Source organism: Pelodiscus sinensis, chromosome 1 (genome assembly GCF_049634645.1).
Source record: "Pelodiscus sinensis isolate JC-2024 chromosome 1, ASM4963464v1, whole genome shotgun sequence".
In the NCBI taxonomy this organism is placed as follows: Eukaryota; Metazoa; Chordata; order Testudines; family Trionychidae; genus Pelodiscus; species Pelodiscus sinensis.
In genome coordinates this window covers 137,977,712-138,002,129 of record NC_134711.1, presented here as the reverse complement: position 1 = coordinate 138,002,129, position 24,418 = coordinate 137,977,712, and the positions used below count along the sequence as shown (strand labels likewise).

Sequence of the window (24,418 nt, the reverse complement as noted above, 5' to 3'; positions counted from 1 at the left end):
TGACTTGGTGATCCTTTAATGCAGTTAGATATTGAGTGGAACGGAGAATACATGAGAATACATGAGTCAGAAGTCAGTGGCCCTCTGTTGTCCCACTGAGGAGGAGCAGCAGCCCAGGCTCTGACCCTAGTCCTCAGGGACCAGCCATTTACCCCAACTGCCCGCATTGATGGGTTTCCACAGCAGAGCTTTCATGTGGATGGGGCATGACTAGCTCCTCTCTGAAAACTGAGGAACTGGAGCAAAGAATGTTCTGGGAAAAGGTGTGTGGGGGGGGAGGAGGGGTCTCTTTACCCAGAATGCTCTCTGCTCCTGTTCAGGCAATGCCAGAGGAGGAGGGAAGAGAGAAGTTTTTCCCTGACATAGTTCCCGTGGAACAGAGACTCCATTGCTCATGACTCCCCACTCTGGCACAGCCACAATGGGCTGGGCTGGTGCACAGAGCAGATGGGATGAAAGGTCAGCTGATCTGCTGGGACATCTGACCTCAGCACCTGGTGCCCGGTGAGATGGCAGGGTCCTAGCGTGGGAAGGGTCTATTCCTGCGACTCCTTGGCCTCCCCATATTGGCGCATGGTCTCCAAGATCCAATCTCGGTAGCGCCCCACTCTGGTGTAAAGGCCGTATGTGCCACACTGTGGTCCCCAGGAGACTAGCCCCCCTACATAGTACTGACTGTCATTGTGGGGATCTGTGATGGCAAAGGCTCCGCCACTGTCTCCGGCACAGCTGTCCTTCCTGCCACCTCCTGCACAGATCATGTTCTCAGTGAAGTGGAAAGTGGTGGCATCAGCAAGTGATTCCGGCTTCACATTGCGGCATTTTTCCATGGTGACCACGGGGATCTGGGCCTTCATGAGATGCTGGACTCTGTCTCGCTTCTCTGTCCGGCCCCAGCCGGATATGTAGCCCACTCTGCCGTCTGTCAGCTCATACTCAGGGGAGGCACCAGGGAGGCAAAGTGGTGAGATCCTGGGGCCCATCTTCACCGGTTCCATCAGCCTCACCAGGGCAATGTCGTTATCAAAATTCGTCCGAGTGTTTGGGTCTGCCACCTTTGTCCAGCCGGGGTGAATGAACACTTTGTCTTCCTTCAGTCGAATGGCCTCTTCATTCTGGTGCAGATTGCTGAGGGTGGTCACGCCAGCGTACATTGTGGACGTGCCTCTTGAGTCATCCAGCAACTGCGCCGTAGTCAGCACCCACCGCTCAGAAATGAGTACCCCACCTCCCCGGGGGTTTGGGAATAAGACCTGCCAGGGGAAGTTACCTGGCTTAGCACGAGTGCCCCCAAAAATCCTCTGATGATCCTGGATGGGTGTACTGGGGAACCCACAGACTAGAAGGGAAAGAGAAAGGAAGAGACACAATACGAGAATTACCACTTGATGGGCAGTGCTGTCTGTACCTCACTGACAACCCCATAGTCCCCTCTCACCTGCCTCCTTGACACCACCCTGATTCAACATAACCCTTGCCCATGGCAGCACTGTGTCAAATCATTTGCATCCAGAGTTTACAGGAAAGAAAATATAAGGAATGGGGGGGGGGGACAAAAAAGGGCTCCTGCCGGCCGGAGTGACTATGGGGGGAGAGAAGGCCCTGCTGGCCAGAGGGGCTGTGGGGAAGTGATGGCCCCGGCAGCTGAGGTGAAGCTGGGGGAGAATAGAATCCCAAAGGCACTGCCCTGACTCCTTCAGCCCCACTTTGCCATCTCCCTGCCCTGAAGGACCCGGGAAACACAGGATAAGTCTTCTAGTATTCCAAATATTTTCATGTTTTTCTACATTTTCTAGAAAATATTAATAAAGACTAAGTCAGTCTGAAATATACACTGATCTTACACATTTACTTTGATCTTTTGTCCTTGGTATGTAAATCCTATCAGAGGGAGCCTGCGGAATGAGTCACGGGTGAGAGACCCATCTGCAAGAGCCCTGGGGAAGAAGGTCTCAAGAATTTTTGAAATAGCCCTGGGCCACCCCGGAAGGGACAGGACCTAAACGGGAAGGGGTGGGGCCATGATTGGTCTGGGGGTGGGGGAATCCTTTACTCCCCCTTCCCACTAGGCACCCATACCCTGGAAGAAGCTTGGCCGTTCCCCCTCCCGAGGCCAATCAGGGCTTGGGGTGGGGGTGGGGAGAGCACGTGAAGCCTCCTCCCATCCTGCCAGGAGCATGGGGCACTTTGAAGTGCCATGGGCTCCTCGCAGGGCCAGGGCAGGACAAAGGAAGCTTCACGCAGCTCCCCTGCCCCCAGACACTGATTGGCCTGGGGGTGGGAGAGCGCACAAAGCCTCCTCCGCTTTTCTCCCCCCCCCCCCCACTAGCCCTGCAAGCAGTGTGTGGCACTTCACAGCACCATATGCTCCTCGCAGAGAGGGAGGAGGCTTCTCACGCTCCCCTGCCCCTAGGCACTAATTGGCCTGGGTGCGGAAGAGCAGCAGGGCATCCTTAGGTCGGCTCCACCCACTTAGCAGGCAGATCTGGCCCATGGGGGCCCTTTTGCCCACCCCTGAGCTAGAGAGAAAGGCCTGGCTGGAGCTAACTACAGGAGCAACTCCCACTTGAGGGGAAAGGGGAGGCCTGAGAGAGGATAACCAAGGTAGTCTGGCCAGGAGAGCATGGGAGAGGGTTGCAGAGAGTTAACACTTAACCATTTCTTCAGGGTCTAGGCTGGTCTTTCCAGCAAAGGTGGGCAGAATCCCCCTCTATTGCCCTGCTCCAACAACACTAAATAAGCTGCTGAGGCCAGAAGGGAGAAGCTGCAGCCCAGAGAGTGTGGAAAGGGTTTGTGGCCTGGGGAGGAGGCATCTGACTAAGCTGGGGAAGAACTAGCATGAGCTTGCTGGACAGCTGGGGAGGTTGAACCTTTTGTTTACCTGCTAGAAGTGGAAAATTTTAATTTGTTTGAACAACTAACACTTGAGCACCAGCATAGCCAAGATCAGGAAAACTGAGGCAGCAAGGTCAAATACTATCTGTGATGGGACCTGTTTTGGTTCACTAGAAGACCAGCAGAGCTTATGTACAGGCCAGCTGCTTTTGGGTGCCCCTCTGATCTTTCTCAGGAACCCACCAATCTCAGAAACACCCACTCTAATGTGACTCAAATTACTCAATCAAATCCCACCCTAGGAAAGGAATCAGCAATTGAGAGAAGTGGTACACACACACACACACACACACACACACACACACACACACACACACACTTCTTTGTGATACTTGGGACACATGCACACACACACAGAGTTCTTTGTGATACTTGGGACACATGCACACACTTCTTTGGGATACTTAGGAAAAACACACACATAGACAGCTCTTTGTGATACCTGGGACACACACTGGAAGCTCTGTTCCCATCTCTTTGCTGACCCATTTCCCATTGTCTGAACACTGATATTCCCCTTGAAAAACACAAAAACATGGAAAGACTTTCAGTACAAAACACCATGAGCATGTGACCAACGGCTCTGGGGAACTGTGGCTGGAATGGATGACTAATGACCTTGTCTGATCTCCTGCAAAACACAGGACATGGGACTTTCCTTGATTTATTGATTTCTGCGTGGGCTAGAACAGATCTTTTAGACAAACCTCTGATCTTTATTTTAAAATTGCCTGTGATGGAAAAGCCTGAAAGACCCATGGTCAGTTCCAAGTTCCCTGCCTTGTTAAAAAGTTGCCTTATTTCTGGTACAAATTTGTCTAGCTTCAATGTCCAGCTACTGGATCTTGTTATATTTTGGGATGTAAGACTGAAGATTCTATTATCCAATTTCTGTTCCCCATGGGAGTACTTATAGACTGAGACCGAGTCACCCATTAACCTTTTTGAGACGTTAAATAGATTGAACTCTCTAATGTAACACTAAGACATGCTTTCCCTACCTTTAATCGTTCTCATAGCCCTTCTCTGAATGCTTTCCAATTCAGCAACTTCTTTAATGAATTAGGAACACAGAACTGGACCTCGTGTTCCAGGATGGGCCATACCAGCACCACATATAGAGGTAATACAGTCTTCCTACAGCTATTCAATATTCCCATTTATACATCCAAGGGTCACATTAGCTCACACAGCGTTACACTAGGAGAGCATAATTGCCCACCATGACCCCCAAGTCTTTGTTAGGACCACAGCTTTCTAGCCTAGAGTCCCCCATCCTAAAAATACAGCCCACCTTCTTTGTTTCTAGAGGCATTCAGTTACATTTGCTGGGACAGGTCACGATATATCAGGGTATGTCTGCACTACAAAGTTAATTCGAACTAACAGCCATTAGTTCGAATTAACTTTGATAGGCGCTACACTAGCAAACTGCTAGTTCGAACTTAATTCGAACTAGCGGAGCGCTTAGTTCGAACTAGGAAAACCTCATTCCACGAGGACTAAGCCTAGTTCGAACTAACTAGTTCGAATTAAGGGGTGTGTAGCCCCTTAATTCGAACTAGTGGGAGACTAGCCCTCCCTAGGTTTCCCTGGTGGCCACTCTGGCCAACACCAGGGAAACTCGTCTGCCCCCGTCCCGGACCCGGAGCCCTTAAAGGGGCACGGGCTGGCTACAGTGCCCGTGCCAGGTGCAAGCCTGTCAGCACCCAGCCAGCAGACCCTGCACCTGGCACGGCTTGAGCCAGCCACCTGCTGCCACCCAGCCCTCCCCCTCTTCCCGAGACCAGGCTGGCGGCTCCCAGGAGCCTGCCCGGGACTGCAAGAGGCGGGCGCCCGCCTGGTCTAGTGCAGACATCGTGGACCTTGTCCACGACCTCCGCACTAGGCACAGGAAAGTGGCTGTCTAGGGCAGGAGAGCTGCCAGCCTGGCCACCCAGGAGCAGGTTTGCATGAAAATCAGGGTGGTCCAGTTAGACCCCCGAACCTGAGCCCTGAGCTTAGAATGGCCGTCCTGGGTCAGACCAAAGGTCCATCTAGCCCAGTGGCCTGTCTGCCAACAGCGGCCAACACTAGGTACCCTGGAGGGGATGGACCGAAGACAATGACCAAGCCATTTATCTCGTGCCATCCATCTCAAGCCTTCCACAAACAGAGGCCAGGGACACCATTCCTACCCCCTGGCTAATACCACTCCATGTACCCAATCTCCATGACTTTATCTCACTTCTCTGTAAACTCTGTTATATTTCTAGCCTTCACAGCCTCCTGCAGCAAGGAGTTCCACAGGTTGACTATTTGCTTTGTGAAGAAGAACTTTCTGTTATTAGTTTGAAGCCTGCTACCCATTCCTTTCCTTTGGTGTCCTCTAGTCCTTCTATTATGGGAACTAATGAAGAACATTTCTTTATGCACCCTCTCCACACCACTCATGCTTTTATAGATCTCTATCATATCCCCCCTCCGTCTCCTCTTTTCTAAGCTGAAAAGTCCCAGTCTCATTATCCTTTTTTCATATGGGACCTGTTTCAAACCCCTCATCATTGTAGTTGCCCTCCCCTCTCCCACCCTCTCTCTTCCCCTCTCCCAGCTCCTTTTCCCAGTCTCACCCAGTTTTGTTCAATAAAGAGAGATTCTATTTTTGAACACAATTGTCCTTTATTTTGTACATCAGGAAGGGGGGCTAGGGAAGGGTAAGTGGAAGGAGATGAGGGAGGAATGGGGTACGAGCTCCCGATGGGGAGGACTGGGCTGGCTCTGCGGGCTTCTGGAGGTGGAAACTCTCCTGCAGCCCCCCAATTGCCCCCTCTCCCCAGATGGCAGCCTGTGGCAAGTGCAGCTGGTCTGATGGCCGAGTGCTGTGATGTGCCCAGTGTGGGTAGTCCAGGCACTCCAAGCCAGGACTGCTTTGCAAGCGGGGAACCCCTGAGAACTGTCTGTCCGGGGGGGGGGGGGGGGGGGTCAGGTCCCTTTAAGCACAGCCCTCGGCTAGCCTGAGACAGCAGCTCCACTCTCTAAGTCCTCATCTGATGCCCTACCGGCACTGCTTCCGGACATCCTTAACCCCAGTTCAGGGTCCACTCTGTGTGGATGCACTAGTTCGAATTAGCAAAATGCTAATTCAAACTAGTTTTTAAGTCTAGCTGCGCTAGTTCGAATTAGCTTAGTTCGAATTAACTAATTCGAACTAAGTTAGTTCGAATTAGCGCTGTAGTGTAGACATACCCTCTGTGACATGTCCTTTTCAGTGACTACCCCAATTTTTGTGTCACCTGCAACCTTTATCAATGATGATTTCGTGTTTTCTTCCAGCTCACTGATGAAAAAGCCTCAAGCCAAGAACCAACGTCTGTGGGATCCTAACGGTTACACACCAGGTCTATAACACTTCCCCATTGACAATTCCATTCTGAGACCTCTCAGTTAGCCAGTTATTCATCCCACTGATGTGCAGGAAGGGAGAGATTCCTTGAGAACAGCTCAGTCAGCAGCAGGGTGGCTCACACAGACACAGAATCAGCCTGACTTTGTCTGGGAATATGGCCTTTGTCCCATTACATCCCTGAGCTCTCTGCTGAAGCAGCCAGAGACTATCAGTGCCAGATGTGAGGGGGGTTTTTGTAATTTCGGCACCCAGGAGCTCCGCAGAGAGCTCCCAGTGCAAAAACACCACTCAGGACAGTGGCCAGTGGCCATTTCACAGGGCTGTCGGCTACAAGCCCACTCAACACGGGGATTCCATCTGGGTGCGGCTGGGCTACAACACCCAGTTCAGGCTTCCCTGAGAATATCAGCCCAGCTGCAGGCCAGGGGTCTGATGGGGGCAGTCAGAATACAGCAGTTAGACAAGACTCTTTCTGGGCCTGTAATGCCAGGAGGATGTGAGGGGGCTGGGGAATGCCTACCGTCCCCGCGGGTTTGCAGAGCGTAGTAAGGCTCTTCACAGACATAGCGGACAGTGGCTCCGTACAGAGTCTCCTCAGATCCTGGCTTGTAGGTGGCTTTGCCATTGGCAATAGTGCTAGGGGGACCACAGTCCACAGCTGCAGAGAAAGACACAAAGGCTGGTTATCAAAGGGGCACCCCCACTGTCTCACCAGGAACCGCGGCAGCACCTCACTCCTCACTGGGTAGGCTCAGATCCCATTCCCATCCCCCGTGGGTCACCCTTTCCCCCAGGTGTAAGGCCAGGCTGGGACAAGCGCTGATAGGCCCAGACCCCATCTCCAGTCACCGGTAGCCGCACAGGAACGGGACGCTTACAGACGCATTTGTAGTGTGAGTTGCTCCATTCTCCATTGCTCTGGCATCTGGCCTGAAAGGCTGGCAGGCTGTCTTGGGGCTGAGAGAAAGCAGAGTGTGTGTCAGCTATCGAGAGAGAAACGTAACAGGACTGAACTTCCCAGCGGGGGGTTTCACGATAGGCAGGGGTGTCTGCACAGCAGCTAGGTACAGAAGGAGGCAGAGTGCTGAGTCAGACAAGGCTACCGGCCTGACCTGTCTGCAGGGGGGTGGAAGGTGTGACATGGGGCTAAGCAGGCCCAATGGTCTCATCGGCCACAGCAGCGTCCTGTTCCATGACCATGAGGGCATCCAGAAGCCCTCCAGAGCTGCGGGGGGAGGGCTCCCCATTTGGTCAAGTGCTTCTGGGATGAGATCTGCATACAACATGTTCTCTCCCTGTTGGGTTTTTGGGGCCTGGCCCTCATTTCCTTGCTGGGCAGGGGAAGGAGACGGCGCTTCAGAGAGTCTGGGCGAGACACTGAGAAGTGAACAGAGACATCTGGGCATCTGAGGGGAAGGGACTGGAGGGAGCTTACCGTCACAACCTCATAACCTTTCACGCAGGTCACCATCACATAGTCCCTGTAGCTGTACTTGTCCTTCAGGGGGTCAAGCACAGAGTTCGGGGTGACACTCTGGGGACAGGGTATTGCTTTGGGAGGAAAGAGTGTGTCAGTGACTGATCGGTTTGAGACTCATTCCTTCTCCTTTCCCACCTTTCACTCTTTGGGTACGTCTAAACTACATGGCTCCGTCGACGGAGCCATGTAGATTTGTTTGTTTGGAAAAGTCAAATGAAGCCGCGATTTAAATGATCACGGCTTCATTTAAATTTACATGGCTGCTGCGCTGAGCCGACAAACAGCTGATCAGCTGTTTGTCCGCTCAGCGCGCTAGTCTGGACGCTCCCCTGCCGACATCAAAGCCCTTTGTCGGTAGCCCCGGTAAACCTCATCCCACGAGGAATAACGGGGCTGCGACAAAGGGCTTTGATGTTGGCAGGGGAGCGTCCAGGCTAGCGCGCTGAGCGGACAAACAAATGATCAGCTGTTTGTCGGTTCAGCGCGGCAGCCATGTAAATGTAAATGAAGCCGTGATCATTTAAATCGCGGCTTCATTTGACTTTGCCTATGTGTCTAATCTACATGCCTCTGCCGACAGAGGCATGTAGTCTAGACACAGCCTTAGAGTCCTACCCAGCGACCGCCCTGTCCCCCAACCACAGGGATCTGCTTACCAAGCCACCTATCCATCCTCTCCTCCGAGAGCAGCAGAGCGAGTCTTTTCCCAGCCTAGAAAAGGATTTACTTACGGTCCCCAGAGTAGCGCATTTTCCAGCCTTTCTTTTGTATCGTTTTGTCTGTTTCAAAGACAATGTCAAGAATATTGCTCCTGCTTTTAATTTCTGAAGGCCCTGGGAATGTGTTGCCACAATAGGGACCAAAATGTTGTTGTCCATCTGTGAACTGGGAAAATAATAAACAGGAACCAATGAGAAATTGGAAGAGAAAAGCAGGGGAGAGAGAGAGAGAGAGAGAGAGAGAGAGAGAGAGAGAGAGAGAGAGAGACAGTCAAAGGGTGTGAGGGGAATTTTTACAGGCTATACAAGTGAGGGGAAGGAAATCTCTAGGGGGCACATCTGGGATGAGGGGTAACCAGGAAGGGGGGAACCCTGAGTGCAAGGAGAGGGAAACCTCTAGGGGAACCTGGCTGGGACAAAGGGTGAGCAGAGGAAGGGGATCTCCTCTCTATTTCCCACCACCTACCGTTAAGCTGTCGGGGCAGTTCCCTTCGTTGTCAGCTGGTTCCACATCAAAGTCCCCACTCCTGATGTTCAGCACCACACGGTAGCCCGGCTCCAGGACCACACGGAATTTACAGCGCGCGCTTTCAGGGTATTCATCAGGGTAGTTGGGGCTGGAGATCTCCCCTGACAGCTCCGTGAATACATTCCCACTGCAGTTCACTAGGGTGAGGAAGGAACGTGGACAGGGAGGTCAGGAAGGGAGATGAGGGGCAAGCCCCTTGCATTAATCATGCTGAAACCCTGCACCTGCCAGAAATTAGAGCTCGTCTCTCGCTGGGGTGCATCCAGAGAGGTCTGTGCTCCCACCCACTTTCTGGGCAGCCCATTTCTTAGTGTCCTGAGCTGTGGTGCTTCATTTGGGGAGACAGTGGCACAGATCTCCCTGGAATGGGGGGGTTGCACCTCAGCACCTCTCCTTTGGTTCAATCTCACACACAGACATAGTGGACAATCTTCACAGACATAGTGGACAGTGGCTCCGTACTGAGTCTCCTCAGATCCTGGCTTGTAGGTGGCTTTGCCATTGGCAATAGTGCTAGGGGGACCACAGTCCACAGCTGCAGAGAAAGACACAAAGGCTGATTATCAAAGGGGCACCCCCACTGTCTCACCAGGAACCGCAGCAGCACCTCACTCCTCACTGGGTAGACTCAGATCCCATTCCCATCCCCCGTGGGTCACCCTTTCCCCCAGGTGTAAGGCCAGGCTGGGACAAGCGCCTGGACGCTGACAGGCCCAGACCCCATCTCTAGAGCACTGGCAGCCACACAGGAACCGGATGCTTACGGATGCATTTGTAGTGTTTACAAAAAAGAAAAATTGAGTAGGGCTGTTGAACAATGAAAATTAATTGCCATTAATTGTGTGATTTAAGAAAATGGTCAAGATTAATGCATTTTGTATATCATTGCTATACAATAGGGCTGCGTCTAGACTGGCAAGTTTTTACGCAAAAGCAACTTGCCAGCTGTCTACACTGGCCGCTTGAATTTCCGCAAGAACACTGACGATCTCATGGAAGATTGTCACTGTTCTTGTGGAAATACTATGCTGCTCCTGTTCGGGCAAAAGCCCTCTTGTGCAAATGCTTTTGTGCAAGAGGGCCAGTGTAAACAACGCGATATTGTTTTGCGCAAAAAAGCTCCAATCGCGAAAATGGCGATCAGGGCTTTCTTGCACAAAACCGCGTCTAGATTGGCACGGACGCTTTTCTTCAAAAAGTGCTTTTGTGGAAAAGCGTCCGTGCCAATCTAGATGCTCTTTTCCACAAATGCTTTCAACAGAAAAACTTTTCCGTTAAAAGCATTTGCGGAAAATCATGCCAGTCTAGACGTAGCCTAGTTGAATACCAACTTAAATTTCTAGCTATATATTTTAGAAATCTTTGTGTCTGTTTGTCTGCTATCTGTGAGTCTATTTGTTCAAGAACTCCTCCCAAATGGTAAGAGCTAGGGCACCAAATTTGGTAGGTAGCTTCTTTTTATCATAACTTAAAGCAAAGCCAGAGTTTGAGTGTGCCAGGAAAATAGGAAGTCCCTGGAAACAGTCTACATGTTTTGTTAGTCTATAAAGTGCTACCAGACCATTTGTTGTTTTTTTCTGTAACAGACTAACTCAGCTACCCCCTGAAGCTCCTGGAATGGGACTGTTTCTTATAAAATGGAAAGAGAGGGGCTCCTTGGAGGAAAGCAATATACAGAGTGAACACTGGGGGCAGGGGAGAGCTATACTGCAAAGTGAGCACTTGGTAGGGCAGCTGCACCGTAAAGAGAGTGGGCAGCTGGGACTCACAATCTTGCCTACCACCGTATCAGGTAAGTGGCTCCCCTACTCCAAACCCCTTCTCCTCAGCCCTTGGCCACATCGCCAGAGGTCAGGGAGGGAGAAAGCCCTGCTGGGGTGGTGGGGGATGGGGGTGGGGTGGGAAGGAAAGGGAAGGGAAGGCATCTGCCAGCCAGAGAGGCTGAAGAAAGAGAAAAGGCTCCTACCCGCTGGGGGGTGCTGGTGGTGGAGGGCTGGTGGTGGAGACATTGTCAAGACTTCACACAACAGTGACAGTTCATATGGAAATATTAGAATAGAGGTGAACAAAATATGGCCCATGGACTGAATGTGATTCATCAAACATTTGGATCTGGCCAGCCACAGTCCCACATGCTGCTCAAACCAGTCAACTGGAGCTTTAGGGATAGTGCTTGCAGACACAGGCAGCATGCAGATACCCACTTCCCCTACCTCCTGAAAGATGGGCTCCGCAGACGCATGTGCTGGCCCCAGCAGCTGGTTGCTTTGAGCAGCATGTGCAGCTGTGGCACCCAGGAAGCCTGGCATCCCATCCCCTTCTGCACCCTAACCCTGTACCCCTGGTCACAACCCTCTCCTGCACTCAAAACCTGTGCCCCTCCTTCTGCATGCCAGGTCACTACCGTCTCCAATCCTCTGCCCAATGTCACCCTATTCTTCAACTAACCTCCATCCCAAACCCTACATCTCCTCTATTAATATTGCAGAAAAGAGCAGCTCGTGACCACTTACTAAATTCTTGGAGTGGTCCCTCATAAAAAATGATTGCCCATTCCACAGAGGCTTTGGAAATCTTTGATGATGTCATCAAGAATTCAGACATTGCTACCACAGTTTTGAGACACCTTTATGACACTCCAATGCTTTATCCCAAGATGTATTGGTATTTGGATGCCTATATGGCTGAAGGCTCAGTGATGTCAATAGGATAACGGCATTCAGAGACTCTCCATCCCTATTATTCCTTGGATCCAGTCTAGGTAGTTGATGACGTTGGTGTAGAACCCAGGCCCCTGGAGACAATCCTCTGGATCCAGCACAGTGAAGACGCTCCCACTATCCCCCTGGCAAGTGTCGTTCTCTCCACTGGGAGAGCCAGCACAGAACATGTTCTCTGAGAACACCATGGACTTCTCATTTACGTCCTTTCCCTGCAGCCATTCCGCACAGGCTTCCTGGCTACCCACTGGCAGTGAGACATATTTCAGCTGATTTGTGAGAGAGTTTTTCTCCAGCTCAAAACCTGTTACATGCTTCCTTCTCCCCCTGTCTCTCTTCTCTCTGTGCCCCTAAGTTCCCTGCTTCCTGTGCTCCTGCTTGCCTTTCCACCTGTCTTTCTCTCTGGCTCTCACACTGCCACCTCCCTCCCATGCCATTCCCCTTCACTTCATCTCTTACCCTCTCTATGTTTGTGCCCCTCGGTCAGAGCTGGCTCATAAAGGATATTGCTGAGCTCTGAACACACTTATTTACCTGGCAAACACACTGGGATTTCCTCCTGGCCGTCTTGGTCCACCCAGGAGCCCTGAGCGGAGCAGGTGTATGTACCTGAGGGAAAGACAAGAAGATAGTGACACCGAGGACAGCATGGAGGTGTACACAGGCACAGGGAGAGGCTCTGGAGCAATCGCACTGGGCAGGCTATGCTCAGCTTTGGGCCCCTCAATCCCAGAGGCCTCACACAACGGACAAGGAGGGAGCAGTCCTCTATCAGTCCTCTCTGATAGAGGGAGCAGCATGGGGGGTGGGGAGTAGGTGGCACTGTGGAGACGGTGTTGGGGGCAACCAGCCTTTAAGCTGGCTCCTCCAGCACTGGCTCCTGTTTCCCTCCCACCCATTGCTGCCTGTGATACAGGTTTCCCTGACACCACTGGCAGGACACTGAGCTCTAGGAGAGGTGCAGAGCTAGAGCTGCCTGGCGTGGGGCAGGCATGGACAGAGAGCCCCGGGGAAATGTGAGGAACTTGGCAAGTGTCTGGGGGGGTCCCAGCTTCTGCTGAGTATTATTGGGAGGCGGGAGGTGAGACTAGGCTGGGACTGAGCCAAGGCAAAGGAGCTCGAGAGCCTTCCCTCTGCACGGTGAGCCAGGGGAGTTGTGTCCCAAGGGGGGCAGGGCCCCATTCCAGAGATCAGGGAATTGGGGCCCAAGGGGCTGTGAGGAGATGGGATCTGAGATGTGGCAGGCGCCATCCCTGAGCACAGCCCCCTGCTCACAGCATGGCCCTGCAGTTCCACTGCCCTCCTCTCTCTCCTCCCCCTCTGGGGTCTTGCAAAGATTTGCCCCCAGATTCTGGCACTGAGGCCGAGATTCCCACTTCCTGTTCTGTGGGGCTCACTTGCTGACTTGTGAACAGGGTCCAGAGCTCTTTAGCCACCTCCCCGCCGACTTCTTCTGCCAGCCTGTGTGCTGTCGGACAGGCCCCCGCTCTCCAAAAAATCAGGAGCTCCACAGCCTCCCCTGGGCCTGTGCGATGGTTCAGGCTGGCTACTCCCCTGGCTTTCCACCTCCTGCCCTGTGGGATTTGCTCCTTCTGGCCAGTCGCAGCCTCACAGCAGCTTCTCCAGCTGCCCCCTCTCAACTCACTTCTTCCAGCCTCCAGCAGGAAAGCTCAGTAGCCCCCGTCAGGAGAGAAGAGGCAGCAAATATGCTGCCCTGCTGCCCAGAGCTCAGCCCATAGGATGAATTGGGGCAGCCACCCCAGGCCCTGGGCTTTTAGGGGTCCCATGGCAGCCCCAAATGTCCCATGGAAGGGAGGGACCTGGGGAATTATGGGAGCTTGGTGAGGTGGCAGCAAGGGTCACCCTCCACTCACCACATAAGCACTCTGCTCTGCTGCAATGTTCTCCCATCCTGCTGCGTCCTGCTTCTCCACAGCAGCGAAAGCAGAAAGCCCTGGCTCCTGGGCTCTCTACTTCCTGACACCCCAGAGAAGTCAAGCTCAGGGGGCTGGGAGCATGGAGCAGCCTGCAGGAGCCACTTCAGCTCCCACTGACCATGGAGTGAGTTCGGGGAGGATCCCTGCTTCAGTGCAAGCCCCTATAGTGCCCTGAGCCACTTGCTGGGGGAGGGATTAAGAGGGTGGAGTGGGGGGCGGAGCAGCAGTGGGAATTGGGGAAGGGATGGAGCAGGGGCAGGGTGTGCGGCAGTTTCCCCAGAACCCAGCATCTGGGGTATTGGATGGGGTTGCCCCAGGCCCTGAATCCCCATTGGGAGATTCCCTGGCTCATCCTGAGTAGCATGGTGAGAAGGGAGCCTCCACTCCTCAGTGGAAGGCTGCTGATCCCAAGCAGGCCCTTATAGCAAGTGAGTTGCCTGGGTTTTCCCCAAACACTAATGCCCAGGGAAGGCTTCCTGTCTCCTGCATCTGCCTTTGCCACCACCCAGGTACTGGTGAGATCCCAGGCTCCTGGATCCTGACAGAATCATGGAACAGGGATTGCCTGACACCTACACTCTCTTGCCTTTAAAGCAGACAGGGCACCCTTGGGACAGGCACTTTCCCAGCTCTGATTTCTATGGCACTTCCTGCGTCAGGACTCACCGTTCCCTCTGTGGGTGACCATGCGGTAATAAGGCTGGTTGCACTGGTAGGTGACCTCTGCCTGGTAATTGTTCTTCTCTGGTTCCCTGACATAATGGAAGGCCCCGTTGGTCAGATTTTTGGGGTCACCACAGCTCACAACTACAAACGAGAACAAGAGAGGAATCAAGGGGGAGCCATGTTGCTCACTGCAGCAATGGGATTTAGAGACTCATGCTGGACTCAGCTGGAACATATGGTGGGAGGGAGGGATGGAGACTGTCCATGAGCCCGCTGGGGGGCATGCAGGTCCAGTCCCTATTTGGCAGAGCCTAGAGCTGCTTGAAAACTGAGATGAAGGCCACACGCAGATTCAAAGTTGTTCAGAGCTGACCAGTATTCTCTCGAAGGGTACGTCTACTCTAGCTCGTTAGTTCGAGCTAGGTAGAGTAATAAAGGCAAGTGGAGTTGCAAATGAAGCCTGGGATTTAAATATCCCGGGCTTCATTTGCATGTTCCTGGGCGCCGCCATTTTTAAATCCCCCTTAGTCCGAACTCCGTGCCCGTGGCTACACGCAGCTACATGCAGCACGGAGTAGATAGTTTGAATTAAAGATCCTAATTCGAACTACTGTTACTCCTCATTCCACGACCTGCCACCTGTGTGCAGTGACATGGGGGGTCTGTGCCCCGGCAGCACCCCTCCTCTGGCCACCGCATCCATGACCCACTGTTGCCAGTACCACTTCCTGCACTGTGGCGGCGATGTGACCCTTCCCCCTCCCTGTTCTGCCTGCCAGAACATGGCAGAGGTAAGAGCCCGGCTCTGGGGCGGAGGCTGGCTGGGAACTTGTTGCTCAGGGCCGTGGCCAGGAGGAGCATCCCACAAGTTAGTTACATGGGAGGGGAGGCCACCCTGTATCCTTCCCGCAGACCTCTGCCCCGGGCACGGCCCCACCCTGGTGGCAGAGGTCCTATGTTGGGATGGGGGGGGCTGGGGAGTTGTGGGGTGCGCTCCATGCTGCTCCTGGGCCGGGAGCAGTGCCTCGGGGTGGAGACAGAAATGCAGCCAGAGATGAAACGGCCTTACTCTGCGGAGGATGGCCGGCCATGGGGGCACCACCCCAGTGAAAGGAGGGGCAGGCCAGCCTCAAGGGAGGGCACCACCCAATGGAATGTGGGAAGCCTGGGGGGAGCAAGGGCTCCACCCTTATGGGAGGGAGGGAGGGAGCAGCAGGAAGTGCTACCTAAAAAGGAGGTGGGGAGGCTTGGTGATTCAAATGGCAGTGGAGGTAGCCAGGTAGCCTGTGGGTTTGGGGTGGGTAGCTCCTGCACTGTGTGCCTGGAGAGAGGGTCAAGGTTGTTTTTCTCCAGTTCGGGGACCCCCTTCGAGGTCTAAGCGCTATTCACATTTGTTTCCTTTTGTGGGTCATCTATGATGTGATATAAAAAGGTTCACTTGAGATTTGTGTGGTAGGGATTTGCATCTTCAGATGGGATATGGTAGGGAAACGTTTTACCCTCCGTGGGGAATTGCTCATTCATGTTCTGGATAGAGGGAGTAGAAATGTTGCTGAGAGTTTCTTTGGTTTCAAATGGAAAGTTTGAACTCATACATACAGTAAAGCCTTCTTTAGAGGGAACGTTTTTAGAAACAACTGACTCACAGTTAATAAACTCAGGGAGCCCTGTCCCTTTTTAGAATGCAGATTGATGTCATTTGCGCACGCACCCTCCCCAGAGAGCCCTGCAGCCAACATTTGCTCCCAGGACACGATCCATTGACAAGCCCCTGAAAACATTTAATTCCTCCGCCCCCCAAAAATATAATGCCTATTCCACTGTGACACAGAGCCCTGCCATGTGTAAAAGCCAATAAAAAAAGATGGAGGGGTGGCCAACATTTTTTTTGCTTGGGGCGGCAAAAAACCTAGAGCTGGCCCTGTGTATAGGATACACTCTCCATTGCACACCTCAACAATAGCATATTGAATATTTCTCCCCACTCGCATTGTATCTCAGGGCTAGATTTTATTTTGGATCAGAGGTGAGTTAATCCCATGTCCTCCCGATTTCTTTCCTTAGGCAACATTTGCATCCATGCTCACAGCCCAGTCTTCCTTTCTAGTACCCTGATTTCTTCTGAGATTACTATCTCTCTGACCCTGTACGCACACGCAATGGAAGCTCTGGGAAGAAGGAAGTATACCACCATGTGGGGCACACCCAAGACAAGTTCTGGGAAGAAGTATACCACCACGTGGGGTACAGCAGGTTCACTAGAAAAGAGGCCCCGATGCTGCAGGAAACATAGCACATGAATAGGCACCAGAGTATTCTAGATTGCATGACCAGCTGTACCTCACACCTCAGACTTGTGGAAAATTACAGACTACGCCAAGGCAAGCTGTAGCAAGCCGATAGAAGATAGTAGTTTGTCTCAACGAACATTGGACCAATATAGCATTGAACAAGTTCAGCAGCATTTGCTCTTTGTAGCAGTTGTGGTTTATGCACTAAATACCTTGGTCCTTCTAACAAGAATGGGATTCATCCTTACCTGTGTAATGTGCCAACACTATGTACATTTGTCATGTCGGAGATGAATTTCAGCGTAGTCAGCATTGCCTGACAGAGCAAAGGTAAGTTATGACCTGAGCACTTCTTCAATAGCAGCAGTACAGTGACCCCACGCCCTCATACTAACTGCTTCTCTTAAGAGAGCCCACAAGACCTGTTACTTGTGAATGATCTGAGACCCGTGGCCATTTCCTGTACTGAAGTCCACATCATCTTCAAACTACACAACTAACTAGAGGCCGGCCAGGAGGTATTCCAGGAATACTGGCTAGCTGGAAGTGCTCTGCTGCTACTCTCTGTTGGGTATTTTGAATAATGCTGAAACTGTAGAGTTTCTGGAGGCCCTCTATGTGTGTATCTTTCTCAGTTGGTTTGAATTGTATAATTCAATAATTCATGTAATGACTGGAAAAATGGCTTTCAAACTGCAGGAGGACCTGTTTACTTGCATATGTGACCAGCTGCTGGCATATGCTGTAAGGGGCAGAGACATAGGGTATGTCTACACTAGCTTGTTAGTTTGAGCTAGGTAAGGTAATTAGGGCAACCGGATTTGCAAATGAAGCCCGGGATTTAAATATCCAGGGCTTCATTTGCATGTTCCTGGGAGCCGCCAGCGAAAATGAAGGTAGTGCCAGCTTCCTGCAGGGTGGACGGAAGCCCTGCAGCTGCGTGCCACTTCCAGGGGTTCTGTAAGTGTGCCGGCTGCTCCCCTCCTTCAGGTCTGTGGCGTGCCGGAACTTGCGGGGGGGCAGTTACCCAGTGGAGGCACGCACCGGGGCTTCCCTCCTCTGCGAGAACCATAGAGCTGGAAGAGACCTCAGGAGGTCATCAAGTCCAGTCCCCTGCCCAAGGAAGGACCAATCCCAACTAAATCAACCCAGCCAGGGCTTTGTCAAGCTGAGACTTAAACACCTCTAGGGATGGAGACTCCACTACTTCCCTAGGTAACCCATCCCAGTGCTTCATCACCCTCCTAGGGAAATACTATTTCCTATCCAACCTGGACTTCTCCCACAGCAACTTGAGACCATTGTTCCTTGTTCTGCCATCTGTCACTACTGAAAGCAGCCTCTCTCCATCCTCTTTGGAACCTCCCTTCAGGAATTTGAAGGCTGCCCCCCTCACTCTTCTCTTCTGCAGACTAAATAGACCCAACTCTCTCAGCCTTTCCTCATAGGTCATATGCTCCAGGCCCCTAATCGTTTTCGTCACCCTCCTCAGGACCCTCTCCAATGCATCCACATCCTTCCTGTAATTGAGGGCCCAGAACTGGACACAATACTCCAGATGTGGCCTCAGCAGAGCCAAATAAACAGGAATAATCACATCTCTGGATCTACTGGCAGTGCTCCTCTTAGTGCAACCTAATATGCCATTAGCCTTCTTGTCTACAAGGGCACACTGTTGACTCATCTCCAGCTTCTCATCCACTGTAATCCCCAGGTCCTTTTCTGCAGAACTGCTACTTAGCCATTCAGTCCCCAGCCTGTAACAACTCTTGGGATTCTTCTGTCCCAAGTGCAGGACTCTACACTTGTCCTTGTTGAACCTCATCAGATTTCTTGTGGCCCAATCCTCCAATTTGTCTAAGTCACTCTGGACTCTATCCCTGCCCTCAAGCGTATCTACCTCTCCCCCTAGCTTAGTGTCATCCGCAAACTTGCTGAGGGTGCAACCCATCACCTCATCCAGGTCATTAATAAAGATGTTGAACAAAACCAGTCATAGAACCAATCCTTGGGGCACTCCGCTAGAAACCGACCGCCATCCTGACATTGAGCCATTGATCACTACCCGCTGGGCCCGACCTTCCAGCCAGCTTTCTATCCATCTTACAGTCCATTTATCCAATCCACATTCTCTTAAGTTGCTGGCAAGAATATTGTGGGAGACCGTATCAAAAGCCTTGCTAAAGTCAAGATATATCACATACACTGACTTTCCCATGTCCACAGATATCATTGAAGCTAATCAGATTGGTCAGGTACGACCTGCCCTTCATGAATCCATGCTGACTATTCCTGGTCACCTTCCCCTCTTCCAAGTGCTTTTAAGGGAAGGGAAGGGGAGTTGGCCCCAGAGGAGGTACGCGCGGGAGCTTCCCTCCTCTGCGGAGAAGGGGGGAATCCTGGGAGGAGGCTAGTGCAGGGGACTCCCTGCCCCACTGGCACCCTGTCCCCTGCTGCAGAACCCTGTCCCCTCCCCCAGGCACCCTGTCCCCTCTCCCTTGTGCCCTGCTGCAGAACCTTGCCCCCACCCCAGCACTCTGTCCCCTGCCCCATCACCCCCTAGCACCCTTTCCCAGTACCATGACCCCTGCTCCCACCAGCACAGTTGGGGCCACATTAGTGAGGCGTGGGGGGTTTTGGGGAGGCATTTTTTCATCTCCCTTGTGTGGCCCCAACTGACTTTTCTGTGGGTCAGTGACCCCTTGACTCAAAACAGGTTCTCTGCCCTTCTTATAAATAAAGACAATGCAGAAACTTTTTGTGTTTTACGTAGTATTTTATTTAAAAATGAAGCCTGGCCAACAAACCCCCAATTGGGGCCAAGCCCCCATCTGGCTGCAGAATTATAGCACTCCTGCACACACACACCCCAGACCCTAAATCTGAGCTTATCATACACTGGAACCCCTTGCTCTGAGCCCCTCACATATCCCAACCCAAATTCCTGCACCCTCACAGCCACAAGCCTGTGGCTTGTTTAGTACCGCAACCCTCCCTCTGACTCCAACACTCTCCAGCCTGGAGCCCCCTCCCCAAGCCAGCATCCCCTTCTCCACCTCCTCCTGCACCCAAATTTCCTCCCAGAGCTTGCACCTCTCACCCCTTCCCATACCCAAATCCCTCGTTCCCTCCCCAGAGCCCACACATCCTGCCTCAACCCAGTGAGGGTATGGCTAGACTGCAGGAGTTTTTTCAGGATTCCAGAGATATCCTGGAAAAATTCTTCCGCATCCAGGGATGCATTTGTTCTTCTGCTTTTTTCGGTAACCCCTACATTCCTTGTTCCATGAGGAATAAGGGGGCTTCCAAAAGAAGGGGTTTTTCTAACATTTGGTCCAGTCTAGACAGGTCAAATGTTGGAAAAACCTCTTCCTACAGAAGAATTGGAAAAAAGTGGCAGTGTAGAGTGCATAAGGGCTGGGGATAGCAAGTGATGGAGAGGAGGAGAATAGAGAGGGCACGGCTTCAAGGAAGGGGTGGGGTCTTGCAGGAAGGATGGGGTGGTAGATCTTTGCTTGTTCTAAGATTTAAGAAATGATCTTGGGTGTAAAAAAGTTGGAGACCACTGGTCTAGGCAGGGGACTGGACTCAATGATCTCTCAAGGTCCCTTCCAGTCTTAGTATTCTATTATTCTATGATTCTGTGATTATATGGAGAACAAGGGGGTGGGGAAAGGTGTCGTCAAACAGATAATCTTTTAACGTGCTTGTTCCTTTTACAACACTGAATATAATTTTCACTTGTATTTGTTAAAAAGCAGAGGGGAGAGAGGGGAATCAATCTTCTCTCTTACCCACTGGCTTATAAAATAAAAGAGCTAGTTGGCTTATGTAGTCCCCTTACTAAAGGGGCCTCTGTTTTATTCTGAAAAGACTCTGTGTGCCACAATCCAAACTACAATTCCCATGAGCCTTTGGGAAAAACAGGAAGAAAGGACTCTGGTGAGAGAGAGGACTGATCTCTCCATGTGCTTGAAGAAAGAGGCCTAGCAGTCTGGGACTCTGCCTTGGAGTTTGGAACCAGAGGGGGTGTATAGGGCTTTCCCCAACTCAACACCATCACCACTGGGGTGCTCAGGATCTCTTTTGGATTAAAACACCAGGCGCCCAGGCACACTTGTGAGTGTGACCTGCTCCCCAGTAACCCGGGGAGGAAAAAGGGGGTTACACTTACTTCTAACAGCATTCAACTCTGCAAAGCTAAAAAAAATCCCAAAGGCTTATCTGCAGCAGAAAGGAGCTAACCTGTATTGTGTATCATTTCTTGATAAAAGTTTTAAAGCAAGCCCAGGGGCGTTGAATCTCTAATTCACAGCAGGCTGTTAGCTGGAGCCTCACAGCCTCCTCACTAATAACATAGAGGGAAAACTTTTATAAACTGGTTGTTACAAAGGGTTTGTGATTTAACCCTAGGGCTGGAAGAGCTAGCTGGATGAGGGGAAAAAACGTCTTCAAATAGGTTTTTCTTTGCTTATTCCTTTAGAAAACGTGATAGGGTATGTCTACACTACAAAATTAATTCAAAATAACAGCAGCTATTTCAAATTAACTTTAATAGCGTCTACACAGGCAAACCACTATTTCGAAATAAATTCAAAATAGTGGAGCCCTTATTTCGAATTTGGTAAACCTCATTCTATGAGGAATAACACCCAAATTCGAAATAGCTAATTTGAAATAAGTGCTGTGTAGACAGTTATTTCGAATTAGGGGGCCTCCAGCCCTTCCCAGGGAGCCCTGCTGGCCACTCCGGGCACAACCAGAAAAATTCGTCTGCTCCCCTCCCCCCCCAAGCCCCGGAGCCCTTAAAGGGGCAGACTCTGGCCACAGAGCGGGGACGGGAAGATGCAAATAAAACCTGGGATATTTAAATCCTGGGCTTCATTTGCAACTCCGGTTCCCTGATTTGCCTACCTAGCTCGAATTAACGAGCTAGTGTAGCCATCCCCCCAGATACACAAACCTGGAAATCCCGGAAGACCCATCATCTCAAGCACTGGCACACTCACCAGGGCCAGACTAAGGGGTGGGCTAGCCAGGCAGCTGTCCAGGGCGCCAACCTACAGGGGGGGCCCGGCTCCTGGGGAGCTGCAGCGGCCGCCCATGGTGGGGACCATGTTAACCCCCGCAGCACCGGCCAGCAGCACCCTTCCCCCCGTGGCCACAGGGCCCTGCACGGCCAGGCACAGTTTTCTATATCTTCATCTCTCTCGCATCAACAAAAAAGGACTCCCTCAGCTGTTTAAACTGTTTCATCTTTCTCTTGCTGTTTTCTCTACTTCATACAGGATCTCTAGCTAATCTTTCTGCCACATGTTTCCGTTCACCCTGTTTTTCTTCCAAAAATCCCTCTCCATCTTCCTCTTTTATTAAATTAGCTTTTACTTTTTAAATTTAATTTTTTTAAATTTTTTCAAACTTGTTCTTTAAACTCCTCTCCTTAATCAGTAAACGAACAAGCTGTTTTTTCTTTTATGATCCACTTCTTCATCTTCTTTTCTAATTAGCCTTTTGCTTTTACAACATTTATTTAATTTTTTTATTCTTTTTTAAAACCAATAATTTTACAAAGTATTTACTAACCTTTACAACAAACTCCTCTCTCTCGTTGTTTCTACACTTCTCTTCCTTTTTGCCTCTATACCTAACCACTTTATTACAAATGTTTCTCTTTTTAAATTCTTTTTTATTCCTTTTTCCAACTTTTCCTTTCATAACTAACATCTTTCCATAACCACCAAGTTTCTCCTTAGTTTCAGAACCTCACTTCATATTCAATCCTAAACAAACATTTAGGATTTTAAAATTCCTTTTCTATAAGGACTCTTACAAAAACAACCTGATGTTTTGAAATATAAGCATACAATATTCCCCTGGCCAAACACAGAAAAATACATTAATATGTTTTAAAAATAGCTAACAGTGGCAAACTTATAACCCCTTCCACTGTGGGCTCTCCTGTATTTGTGCCCTTCTTCCTCTATGTCAATGTCTACTCTTTCCCTCAAGGCAGCAGGAGTGGTGGTCGCTCTGCAGCTGGTAACTGGGGCGGCAGGAGCAGAGGTAGCCGCCCACGTAGTTGTGACAGAGGTGCTGGCACACAGGCCCCTCATTTCACTCAATGGTGTTGCCGGGGGCACACCCATCCAGGTCTGTGGGGACTGGCTGCTGTCCTGAGGCCCCCACCTGCTGGGGATGGGGCGCAGGACACGGCTGTGCTTTCCTGCATGGGGTCACGGGATGCTCTCCTACTCACCCACAGCTTGGTAATAGGCCAGGAAGCCCTTATAGGGGATAACGGTGCCGTTCTCCTCATTGGAGAAGTCCGAGTGGAACATCAGCCTCATGCGGTTCCCTTTGGACACAAACTCCCTGGCTCCCGGGTGGTTGCCTGTGGCTGAGGCTTGCCGGCCACAGTACCGGCCCAGGTCTTTCTTATCTGCTGTGATCTGTCAAGGAGAAAGGGGGATGGGAATTCAGGGACCTTGTGAAATTCAACCTGCTCCATGTATTACCATTCCCTGGTGCAGGCATCTCTGACTCCCTCCGTCTCCTCAGTGCCTGTGGGACAGCCAGGAGAGCCTGTGCCCTGAGGTCCCCAAATCCTCCACCCACTCCACAGCATGCCCCAGGGCTCTGCTGCACTCACCTTGACAAAGTCATAGAGGCAGGACTCAGAGGGCTCCAGGTCAAAGAGCCCGAAGTTCAGCTTCACCACAAAGCCCTTGGGGACGGTGATGTCCCAGGTGCTGATGTTGTTGTTGGGGTACGGCTTGGGGTAACAGGGGGATGTGATCTCCCCAAAAAGCTTCTCTGAGGTTGGGCTGGAACTGACCATTCCGGAGAGCAGAAACTCCCACAGGAGGTGCAGGAGGAGCCTGTGAACACAATGTACATGGGGGAGGAGTGAGGAGGAGGAGTATTACTAGTTAGATCTGGGCCATGTGCAGCCGGCAGAGACTTCACTGGAGGCTCCTGTGCAGCCCAGCACACCCTGCGCACTTAGCACTGACCAGCTGGTAGAGACTCAGCGGCGACAGGAGAACTGGAGAGACCCAAGATCCCGCTGGGCACCAGCCACTCGCCAGGGGTGTGACGCCCTCCGAGCAGGAGGCCATTTCAGTGGGGACCAGGGACAGGCCCTAGGGCTCTGGCTGCTTGTCACACACCAGCCTGGACCCGGGTCTCTCAGAACAGGGGGAAACAGCCCGAGATCCGGCTTTCTGGGCTCCAGGGGTTGCCCTCTGCCTGGCTTTGGGCCACCTGGTTTTGCTTTTGTTTGTCAGTTCAGGAGCTGGCTCAGCTCAGGGTCCAAAGGCCCTCGGCCCGGTGGCAGTGATCCCCGGCCATGCCTGGGTCCCCTCCTGCCACTCCCTGCTGCCCCCCATCCTGTTCCCAGTCTGGGGGATTCTTGGGGCGGGGAGCCATTACGCTCCCCCAAACATTCCCCTTCCCTGGCAGGAGATCAGCCCGAGGGGGGATCCCACCCTGCCCCCTTCTCTCAGGAGGGGTGTCAGTGGGGTCACAGTGGGGCTTGGATGTAGCCCCTTCCACCTCTCATCTTGCCCCAGAGCCAGACTCTTCAGTCCCCCTCCTCCCCTTCTGCTTCCCAAAGGTGCCAGCACCTCCCTCCCGGACTGACAGCACTCACATGGCTTCAGTGTCTCACTCCAGGTGCTCTAGCCTGGGCTCCAGCTTGTAACCAGCACAAACCCTTAACCCTGCCAGAGCTAATGCAGCAACAGAAGGTCGGGGGGAGGGAGAGGGGCTGAGAAGGGGGGGGGGGGAGGGACTGG

At 51.9% G+C, this 24,418-nt stretch overlaps 1 protein-coding gene across 1 annotated transcript; it reads right to left on the bottom strand.

Annotated features, from left to right (window-relative positions):
• LOC102450019 (complement C1s subcomponent-like) lies at positions 1 to 24,418 on the bottom strand. Its single transcript, XM_075903547.1, has 12 exons — positions 24,274 to 24,418; positions 23,272 to 23,500; positions 22,879 to 23,071; positions 14,332 to 14,472; positions 12,263 to 12,337; positions 8,946 to 9,145; positions 8,492 to 8,645; positions 7,716 to 7,831; positions 7,159 to 7,237; positions 6,801 to 6,938; positions 3,338 to 3,412; positions 1 to 1,339 (listed from the first exon to the last, which is right to left on the bottom strand). Coding segments are annotated over exons 1-12 (2,205 nt in total). The 5' UTR covers positions 24,276 to 24,418; the 3' UTR covers positions 1 to 536.

What these genes read in the sequence shown, in the direction of transcription:
- LOC102450019 (XM_075903547.1), bottom strand. An exon ending in AATCCCAGTGTGTTTGCCAG is followed by an intron (nt 9,146 to 12,262) that starts GTAAATAAGTGT and finishes TCCTCACCCTAG; the next exon opens with TGAACTGCAGTGGGAATGTA. An exon ending in TCTGCAAACCCGCGGGGACG is followed by an intron (nt 3,413 to 6,800) that starts GTAGGCATTCCC and finishes GTGTTTTTCAAG; the next exon opens with GGGAATATCAGTGTTCAGAC.